Genomic DNA, 10,523 nt, shown 5'->3' on the forward strand with positions numbered 1-10,523 from the left:
CAAGATTTTTGTGTAATTCATTGTTATGTTGAAACATACCTTTTATTAACCATTCTTTTATAATTAATATGCATATACATAGTTATTTTTTTTACAAATGTTTAACACTTGAAAGTTTATTTACAACTGTAAACAAATAAAAAAAAAGGTTAATTTTCAGCAAAAGAAAAGGTAGGAGCTGTACCTTTGATCTTTTGGAAAACACGTTTTAGCTCACACCACAAATGAATTCTGTGTCATTGCTTAAACTTAGTTTCCCTTCATTCAGGTACAATATCTGATAAAATTTACGGTGCGTATGAAGATTAAAGTGTTTTTAAATTGTTTCTGGCGTCAAATGGACCAGTTCCTTTAATTTGTCCCCTCAATTCAAATCTCATTCCGATAAACACAAAAGGCCTTGTTGAGCTTTCAGTTCAATATTTTGGACGTAACCAATGAAATCTCTTCATCTCTTTCCAGACACATACAACTGAGCATCTCAAAAAAATAAAAAAAAGAAAATTTTTAATTGCACAAGACCTTGGTACTGTTGTTATTGTACTGGCAGGTGTGAAGCTTGGAGAAATTGAGAAAATCAGCCAATCCTAAAAAAACCCGTGTCTGTCACGGCAACGAAAACTGGTATATATACAGTGTCAAAGCATGCCAGAAACATGAATACATCATATTGGCTCAGGTCGCATGGTCAAAGAGCATTTTTCAGCGTCCAAAATACTCGGCCATGCAGACGGTTGACGACAGAATCTTTGCACACAAATAATGAAGATGTCGAGCCTTATGTGTGAGGGAAGTAACAGGCTGGGCCACGCTTGCCCGAATAGTTCAAAATGCTACCATAATTGGGCTGAGCTAGAGTTAGGCAAATTTGGGAAACTTGGGCTCCAGCATTTGCAGAAAATCTACAAAGAGCGCTTTTCATCAGCTTTCATCAGATCAGCTTTTCATCTGCCTCGCATCCAGGTAGCATGAGCTGTCGAGTGCAGAAATGTCTTCATTTACTTCAATATAATATTAGCGTCTACATGTATTTAGCCTACAATGTTAGTATTACTAGATGGAGAAACAGGACTTGCCGAAGAAATGTTCGCGAATTAACGGTTTACTGTCTGATACAATTTCCCTGAACATGAAAATGATAGAAAATGTCCAATGGTCTAGTTGTAATGCTACTTCCAGAATGGGTTGGAAACTCTGAGGCATTTGGTTCACAATTGAAGAGAGAAACTTCGAATGGCAATCCAATTTGGTACCAATTAAATGTCCACTCAAATTCAAGCCTCTTTGCCAGTTACCTCTTTGGTTTGTGTTTCAGAGCACCCCTCTGACAAAGATAAGGCCAGCATGTTTTTTTCAATTTGCTGACGTATGAATGCCTTAACATGAATTTGAAAATTTTGTCTCCCGAGTATTTCAAGTGAACTGTAAACAGAAAGCAATGAGCACCACCTGTCATTGTCTCATGCTAGAAGTACCAGGGTACAAGTATTGTATACACCATAATTTTTGCTTTCAATCTCTGACCCTGAAATTTCATTTCGCTCTCCAACCCACCTGATTTTCATACTGTTGATTATCTGCTAAATAAAATTAAATACTGGCCTAAATGACCCCCCAAAATGTCGAAACATTACTGATGGACCACAAGTAAATTTGTAAAATTTACTTTGAATACAGGTGTATGTTGGTATTGATCTCGTTTAACAAACTGAATAGCAACCGACTGAAAAGTGAGGCAAGAAACTTGCTTGGCGTCATAAAGGAAACATTTGGCTTTTATTTTTGTACAGTCTGGGTTTCTGAAGGGTTTTGAACTCACTCTTAAAAGAGTCTCTCATTAAGGACTCAGACATTTCTGCCAATAGCCTTCCTTCAAGACACAAATTTCCTTATGTTACATACCATTACCTCTACGACACTCCATTAGCACAGGGAGCATGTTACCTGCTCATATCACTTGCCAGCTCAGGAGAGCTGAACAGATTGCATCTCTTTGTGCTCATAAGAAGATATCGACACCTTGGGTGCCTTTTACATTTTATTCAGAGTTGAGTATTTGAAGACTTGGCACGTGGAAGACTTTTGTCCACTCCCAGAGCCAGTGTGCTTGTTAACATCTCCAAATACGGCTCTGTTGCTTGGCAAACCCCCCCTCTCAAACAGAGAGTAGTTTGTGGCAAAGAGAAAGTGGTAATTCTTGATGATGAGCCTTACAAATCCAAGGGGATGGCAGTGTCCATTTGCATCCCCATATATGGTAAGAGCGCTCAAAAAAACCCCACTGCCGTCTTGATGCGTAGTACCAACTTCAGATGGAATCTTGGGAAAGAAAACATTTTTTCTTCTCCAAATGTCTCCATTCTTTTGCCATTAAAGGGCAAGGTTGGCCACACCAGTGACGTGATCTTGGTGACTGCTGTGTCCCAGTTGTGTGTCCGGCATCTGCGTTTCGGACGGCTTCTCTGCAGGATTTTGTTGGGCCGTCTCCACCTTGGGTTTGTAGTTCCGAGCTCCGAATATGGTGCTGCCCACTCTGATGTTGGTACTCCCAACTTCAATCTACGCGGGCAAGGAGGGAACGTTCAAATTATGAATGTGAGTCAACAAATAATTCTTCAAATCTGCTGCGCTTTCTCATTAACCACTACCAGCCGGGGAGTCCGGGATCGGAGCCGTATGGTTTATATGTGTGGCCGGGGTCTCCGAACTCGGACAAAGGAAACAGGGCCCTGTAACAAAAGACCGTACTCCGAACAAAAGACCAGGCTGCTGGGCATGACCGGCATTTTTCACTCTCAAAAGTGGTGATAATCCAGCATTATTTTGAAACCGTATACCAGGGTTTGGGGTATTTAGAGCAAGCGGATTACCACCGGGGACAAAAGCTCTCCACCACCGCAGCGATGAGCCACACAGCACCGCTGCATGCTAATCTGGCCCCTATTGAAAAGAGGTCAGCAGCGCACAGACCCAGGTTCATGAACCAAAGACAGCTGTATAACACCGCACAATCTGGGCTCTGTTTACAAGGCTGCAGGCCTGGCTGAAATATTCGGGTGTCAATGAAGGTCGCCTGTCAACTTAGAGTAGTGCCTGAAGATTACTCCGTGCGGCTATTAACGACTGTTAAATGGAATGATGAATTGTTGAAGGATTTTGAAAACGGAAAAAATTATAGTCATGCCGGCCCAGCATCCTCAACGTTGAAAAATGCCCTGGTCCGAAGTGGTTAAAGTGAAATTGGACTTGCATGAAATCCAGTCTCTTGTTCCTAAAATATGGAATCCCAAGCCACCAACAATTCTGTAAGATGTCACTTATTCACCCGCAAAAAGACATTCACAAATGATTTCATGTGCAGTACAATAAACCTTTTGAGAGTTACAGTTGAATGAAATCTGGTACACTACATTCATTTAAATTACATCAGTTACATAAGAGACGCCTTTCAACAATACATTGTTCTCAATGGATAAGAAGGGCGCAAAGGAACCAGTCCATTCCAGAGATGGTGGTCACTATGCAAAGCTTGCCCCGAATCTAAGTATAGCAACAGTGTCTTAAGTCTGGGGAATTCAAGTTGTTATGTTTATGTGCAATGAGATAACTCAGTGTCTCATATTTTATTCTAAGTTAACTCGCACAAGGCTTATTGCAACAGCACTTATCAGTATCCACATACAGCGGTGCACGTGCATTTGGGCCCTGCACTAAAACAAAGACATATCATATTTTAGCCCCGAGAGAGCCGAGTCGGATTTGAGTCCTGACAGAGCTGAGTATGTTGCCTATTCCAAAGCTGAATAAACTTGCTCACCGCGTGCTCAAAGTCATTAGACATTCCCATGCTCAGCTCGATGGACTCCTTGGGCAGACCAAACTTGCTGCAGATATCTTCTCGGCACTTGATGAGGGTCTGATGGAAGCGGAAGGAAAAAGAAAGGCTTCACCCGTTAAAGATGGATCTATGACATAAACCTTCCACCAGCACCTAACCGGATTTCTAGTAACAATGGAGTTAAGATCGTTCGGATTGCTGGAAAGCTACAAATAATATAAACCACGAAAATGAAATAACCACTCCTCTTCCAAAAAAGACATAACTTGCTGTATTTTGAGTATGAGTCCACTGTGTTATACAAAAATTGGTAAGGAGTATGATGGATATATTCGGCAATTTTTGGTTGTTGCTGCAACTGAGAAATATTATCATTCTTAGTTTGATTCTCTGCCCCTTATTTCATATCTCCCTGTATTGGGTGGGGGGTCAGGGACCACACTTACAGTTCAAAGTAAACTTGGGACAGTTTGTGTCTTTTCCACTCACCTGAAAATCAGGATTTGGGCCCTTGCTGAGGTCGTGGTCAAAAGCACCTATCGTCATGATGCCTACGACATCGAGGGCACCACATTTCTGTCGGACATGGTCGTACAGATCGCAGCACTGTGATGGCGGGACACCGTGCTTTTCTGCAGGCAGCCAAAACAAAAAAAGTGCTATGAATGGTCAATTTTGACTCGAGGATGGCAAATTTGATTGAAGAGCAGGCAAAGGCTCCGGGGGCCAGGAATCTGGGACAAACTTGTAGCACTGAATGATATTACGGTAGAATTTTCAAAAGTTTCCAAAACAAACAAGTAACTTCGTACATTTAGTGCTAGCCACTTAGTACATTGACCAACATGTGCTCCATCGAGAAATCTCAATGATTTGTCAAAGTTTTCCGATAGAACTAATATTTCCAGGAAGTCATTCCTACAGGGAAAAGTTTCTCCTAATGAAATCTGCGGGTGGGCGCACAAATGGACAAATGTGCTCACGCTCTTCGCCGCTCGTGTTGATCTGCACCATGACCTTTAACCTCCAACCCTTGGCCAATTTCTCCCATGTCTTGTTCAGTTCATTGGCCAGCTTCACAGAATCCACGGTTTCCACCATGTACAGGTTGGGTGCCTCTGTGAAGGAAGAATAGAATAATTGGTTTTCTTTGGTCAAACTGGCACAAACTAAAATGTCAGTTTCAGCCAAATGGCTGTTTTTTCTCCAAACCCTGAAAAAAAAAAAACACTGAATGTAAACAAAATTTCTTTTATACTTCTGAACAGGGCTTTAGTAAATACCTGCAACTTAATGCCAAAGAGTGCCCAGAAAGGATATCACGACATCCAAATAGTTGGCATTTTATGCTTTCACAACATTCTCCCAACTCAAAGGGTGTGCCGGATATATCCTTCTGGATGTCCAAAAAGACACTATGACTCTGCTCTGCCTTTGGTCACTTGCTGTTAATCAAGATACAGTGTTCAGAACACCTGAAGTTTTACGATTTGTTCTCTGAACGATGCTTTCTGGAGAGCTGTTTTCATTTCTGAGTCCTTTCCTCATTGCATCATTTTAGCCAGAATGGAGTTTTTACAACTCAAATGGGCATTGCTAAGTGCTGGACTTACCAAGGACCTTCTTGACCTTATTGGTCTGCAGGTGGCCTATGAAGTGCCACCTGATTTCCCTGCAGGCCTTCAGAATCTCTGCATCATGGGACTTCTCAACCAATTCTTGCACCTGTTTGGTTGTCAACATTTAGGCTAAATTATGTGACAGTAACAGCTGGGGGTAATGCCGTCTGAACATAACAAGCACACATGATGTTAACCCTAACCGCCTTGGCCCTTTTGACTAGGACACACTCTCAGTCCTTCAAAATCCTCCAACTGCCCCCATGAAGAAATTGGATACAGCCTCAATCCTCCAAAATCCCCTTTCAAATCCTCTCATTATGTTAACAGAGTGTGAATGGTATCTTGGAGCAATATGGATAATTTCACATATAATGTGGGCATGAATTTCTGCCTGGCTGAATGTAAACAACACGAAGTCTAACCCACAACCTTGAGACAATACGCCCTTTGCAATCAGCAATGTAATTTTACCATTCACCCTCAATCCTCCAAAACCAACCGGAGGATTTTGAAGGACTGAGGATGGTTAGGGTTGATGTGGCTGTGTGTTGGGGATGTTAATTTTACACTAGGTGTTGCCCTTACACCAAAGTGTATATTCACACTGAATTCTCATCAGTGTACTCCAAGAATTGTGAAAACTCATAAGCTGGCTCAGGTTTGATAGTGATTCGAATGGTTAACACGTCTGCACTAGTAAGCAGGAAGTCTTAGGTTCATATCTTACGGAGCCAGCTTGTGACTTCTTTCATAACTGACAGACCACAGTGAGTCTACAGTATGAATATACATGTCTGTGTACAAACAAAACCTGGTATGAAAAAAGTTTAAAATAATGCTGCCATACATTTTTGAATTATGTCAACTTCTATCAAACAACCCTGGTTTATTCCAACCGTTTTGTAAGTGCCGTACTGTTGTTGTCTTACACGTACATAATTCTCGCCAAAGTTTTTCTGTCCATGTTTGTAGGCCTCCAAGACCATCTCCTTGGGTTTCGTCTTGGTGACGGCAACAAGCCTCAGGTTTGGCGATTCTTGGGATATTCTCTGCCAAGAAAGACCAAGAAATGTACACCAAATGGTCACAACCTTATGAAAAAAGTGATTCCCTGTCATTCTTCCATACTCTCCAAGATCCTTTGAAAATCCACACAGCAATTAAGGATTATTTTGCAATTAAAGACAGTGGAGCAAAGACAATTTTGGGACTTGCTGCCTGCTGGAGGTTGGAGTGCAAACAATGTGCCCTTCATTTCTTATTCAGAGTAAAGTCCCACACCAAAATTCGAAGGGAGTTCGAGTTATCACAAATGAAGTCAATTTTCAGATATTTTATGAACTTCACGTTAAGCTGGTGTCTCCTCAAGTTTAAACTTACATTTCATCTTTTTGCTTATTAAAAAAGTATCACAATGCCAGTTGCTTGGAACCTTATACTTTCACAGTTCGAGTACACAAGGACAGAAAAATGTGCAAGAACTGTAATGCATGGGGGAAATTCATGAAATTTCCTCTTTCCCAAATACTTTCGGAGAAAAGAATGCTTGCCAGAAATTCAGCAATAAGTATGTCAAACATATGTAGGCCTTAACACTAGTTCCACTCGGACAGTTTTGAATAATGGTCAAAAGTGGGGAGGGCACGGTTCCCTATGTCACATTTACAGTCCTTTGCAGCTCTTCTACAAAGCAAAATTTCCAATAATATACATTATTAAAGGTATTTTACAGAAAGTAGAAAATAAATTTGTTTCTCATCTGGGTTTTTAAAGGAGAAAAGGTGGCCTTCTTTTTTTTTTGATGGTACCGTTTTCCAAAAATGTGAAAGGACTTGTGTATCTGAACGAGTTTACATCATATCTATCAGGTTTTAAACTTGCATTTCTTTCACTGGAAAGAAACAAAAAGTCCAAATCAAGATTGTCTTCCAAGTTTTCCAAAAACAAAGACATGGAAGACTAGAGGCTAAGAGGGTGAAGACAAGAAACTGTTTCATTTTTAGTAGCAAACACTGTCTGAGGTTTGTTTTCATAGTGAAGTTTGGTCCAAGGCTGTAAGAATCATTACCATGATTCTAACAATATGGTTCTCATTCTACAGTGTGCTTTTAGTTTTAAAACATTTCGCCATATGCCACTACGATGGTGTTCATTAACCACACCCGTACAATGGGATGAAAAAATGTATCTGCCAGTATTAGGCCTAAAACTAATTTTCCCTCAACTGTGTCAGGACATGTTTTGGTTCTGACGGCTAGTAAGTCACTGTAGGGAATAATTACTGGCGTCCACGTATGGAACTCTTTCTGAAAAAAAAAACAGCCATTTAGGCCTCCTTACAAAACACTTCGAATTTTTCAGACCAGTGTCATTGGGATTTATGCACAGGGTATAGCGTCTGTACATGGAACTCTTTCCAATGGTTTCAACTTAAAATTTTGATATCACTAGTATCAGACCACATTCATTTAAGCCATAGGTGATCTTTGAACAAAATGATTAAGGTTTCCTTAGAGACTGATATTTCTTCAACTAGTCTGCTTTCTTCCCCACATTATCGTCCAGTACTTCAGTATACAGCAAGTGTTATATGTTGTCAACCGACACGACCGACTTCCGCATTGCCGTGTTGATTGCGACATCACGATGTCCTACAGAGCACTGACCACACCGCAGCTCAACTGGTGCTTTTGTTGTTGCCTCGTAATGTACATGTACAACCGAATAGGGTTTCTGCAGCACGTCTCCAGTACTTTTCCATCATGCACGAACTCCGACCCAAAATTTTCCAACTGCAATCCAGCAGCTGATTCCCAACAACAGACCCTCTGACTGATGAAATCTCAAGACAAAGTAGGGAAATGCATCGACTCACCTCATTTCTGGACTGCCATGCCGCCTCCGTCCGCTGGAGGACGGCCTGTAATGCCCTCCCTATCTGCCCAAATTCGCCTTCGGTGGCCATCACAGCGTTAAACACCCGATGCATTGCGCACACACTTTCCGTACGTTGCGATCCGGTCCGTTGAGCAGCGCTATTGCTATGGATAATAATGATGCGCGGTATGCACCCGACGGCTGATGGCTGTCTTCATGCATAGACTAGCCTCAATTCCTTTGAGTGTTTAATTTTCCAAACAAAAGAAATTACACTTGTGGTGGCGCTCTACTGGTGGTCCGGTATGCATAAAATAGTCAACTGCCACAGCCAACAGTGAGAAACGTTTGAGAAGCACATCCAACTAAAGTTCATTTTATCGTTTCTCATTTTCTTTTCGAATTTCAATTCATTTACTTTTGAAAATATTGCCTTTTAGGAGATTTTTTCCACAAAAGGTCACCCCTAAAAAGCAGTTGCTGAGCACTCCTCCGAGTCGCCATTTTGAAAAATCGATGCCTACACTTCTCAAAAAATAGGCCTTTTTCAGGCAGTGATATCTTCAAGTTCCAAATCTCACTCAGATACAAGTTGCCATTCGTTTTGGTAACCTAAACGAGTCTCTTCTACAAATCTTCAAAGTTTTCGGGTCACAAAATGCTATATTTTGTGGAGAATTTGAGTGCATTACTAATTGGGATTTGGTCAACACACGCAAGCGCAGTTTTCAGCAAATTTAAGTGGTTCAAATTGCCAGTGCAATGGAACAGGCGCAGGGTGCACTGCGCACTACTAATAAGGTCAGAGCGTGAGAGCGGGCAACCAAAGTTCCTGAAGCCTTTCAAACAAAGTTTTAAAAAAAGTGTTATTGGGTCCTTCAGATTTCAAATGATTTTAAAATTTTAGTAGGTTGACCAATTAGATTTCTAAAATGTCCGCAGAAATACATCTCGACGCCCCAAAAGTGAACGTTCCCGTCTGTCAAGTGTCAGCAGTATGGAAGACGAAAGTGGTATGGAGGACGAAAACTGAGTGGCCACCTGCTTTTCTGCTATCAGAATAGTAGAAAAGCAGATATGTTAGGGTAACGTGCAATTTCGACTTCTACTTTTCTGCCACCTCAAAAAGCAGATCGAACATTGTTTGGTTATGCTTTTTTCTATTTTTCTGCTTTTCTGCTTCAAGAAAAGCAGATTCACTTTTTCTTCATTCGCTGGCGGCCGAAAAGCGGCCATCTGCTTTTCTCCTTTCGAGCAGGCAGAAATTTGGATCAAGCATTTTGGCGACAACCGTGAATTCAACTTTTCTGCTTGTGTGATACCGGAAAAGCAGATGGGAGGTGAATGGGGTCATGAACCAGGAGGTTACGACCATTTCCTTTTGGGGGAGTGAACGTATGGAAAGCAGTACCTAGGGACCAATCCCATACTGCAGTATCAGTGTCCCTGTGAGGCAGAGAAAACAGCATCTAACGAAATACAGTTTTACAACTATCATCCAACAGACACAAAAGCTTGCTTGGGCCAAGGCAAACATGTGAATCATTCACATGATCGTTCATCATAAAAGAGGGTGGACTGTAATTATTGGCTTATACGTCTTCAATACACAAGAAAGGAAATGGTCATAACCTGAGGTTCCTGACCCCGTTCACGGCAATGGAAGGCACAAAAGCAGATGGTCACTTTTCGGCCACCTATGTAAAATCTGCTTTTAGTTCCGGTATCACAAAAGCAGAAAAGTTGAATTCACGGTTGTCGTCAAAATGTTCGATCCAAATTTCTGCTTGCTTGAAAGCAAAAAAAAAAAAAAAAACAGATGGCCGCTTTTCGGCCGCCAGCGAATGAAGAAAAAGAAAAATCTGCTTCTCTTGAAGCAGAAAAGCAGGAAAATGCATAACCAAACAATATTCATAGTGCTTTTTGAGGTGGCAGAAAACTAGAAAGTCGAAATTGCACGTTACCATAATATAAAATCTGCTTTTCTACCATTCTGATATAAAAAAATCAGATGGCCAATTTTCATCCTCCATAATTAAAGATTGTGACAGCGAGGTCAATTTTCTGTTCAACTTAATCAGAGTTGGTTACCTCAGTTTATTTTAATATCCCTTCTCTGCAGGAGACTGGGGCCCCCGGAAAGCCAGGTTGGTTGATGGTTGCCAATTTTTGGTGAGTAGTGAAGG

At 41.2% G+C, this 10,523-nt stretch overlaps 1 protein-coding gene across 1 annotated transcript; it reads right to left on the bottom strand.

Moving 5' to 3' along the window:
• Positions 1 to 5: 5 nt before the first annotated feature.
• On the bottom strand, positions 6 to 8,518 carry LOC110977120 (pyridoxal phosphate homeostasis protein-like). The gene is made up of 7 exons (XM_022230961.2): positions 8,336 to 8,518; positions 6,396 to 6,509; positions 5,452 to 5,563; positions 4,822 to 4,956; positions 4,328 to 4,470; positions 3,818 to 3,916; positions 6 to 2,559 (listed from the first exon to the last, which is right to left on the bottom strand). The coding sequence occupies exons 1-7, from the start codon at positions 8,447 to 8,449 to the stop codon at positions 2,371 to 2,373; spliced, it is 906 nt and encodes a 301-aa protein (XP_022086653.1). The 5' UTR covers positions 8,450 to 8,518; the 3' UTR covers positions 6 to 2,370.
• Positions 8,519 to 10,523: the final 2,005 nt, after the last annotated feature.

Source organism: Acanthaster planci, linkage group LG13 (assembly GCF_054643075.1).
Source record: "Acanthaster planci isolate LZ-2023a linkage group LG13, COTS_SCS, whole genome shotgun sequence".
NCBI lineage: Eukaryota > Metazoa > Echinodermata > Asteroidea > Valvatida > Acanthasteridae > Acanthaster > Acanthaster planci.

Bases quoted from the DNA above. Each gene is read 5' to 3' on its own strand.
- LOC110977120 (XM_022230961.2), bottom strand. From the start codon at position 8,449: ATGCATCGGGTGTTTAACGCTGTGATGGCCACCGAAGGCGAATTTGGG. The intron at 4,957-5,451 runs GTAAGTCCAGCA...CTTCCTTCACAG, and splicing joins TAAGGTCAAGAAGGTCCTTG to AGGCACCCAACCTGTACATG. The intron at 2,560-3,817 runs GTGAGCAAGTTT...TTGCCCGCGTAG, and splicing joins CTAATGACTTTGAGCACGCG to ATTGAAGTTGGGAGTACCAA.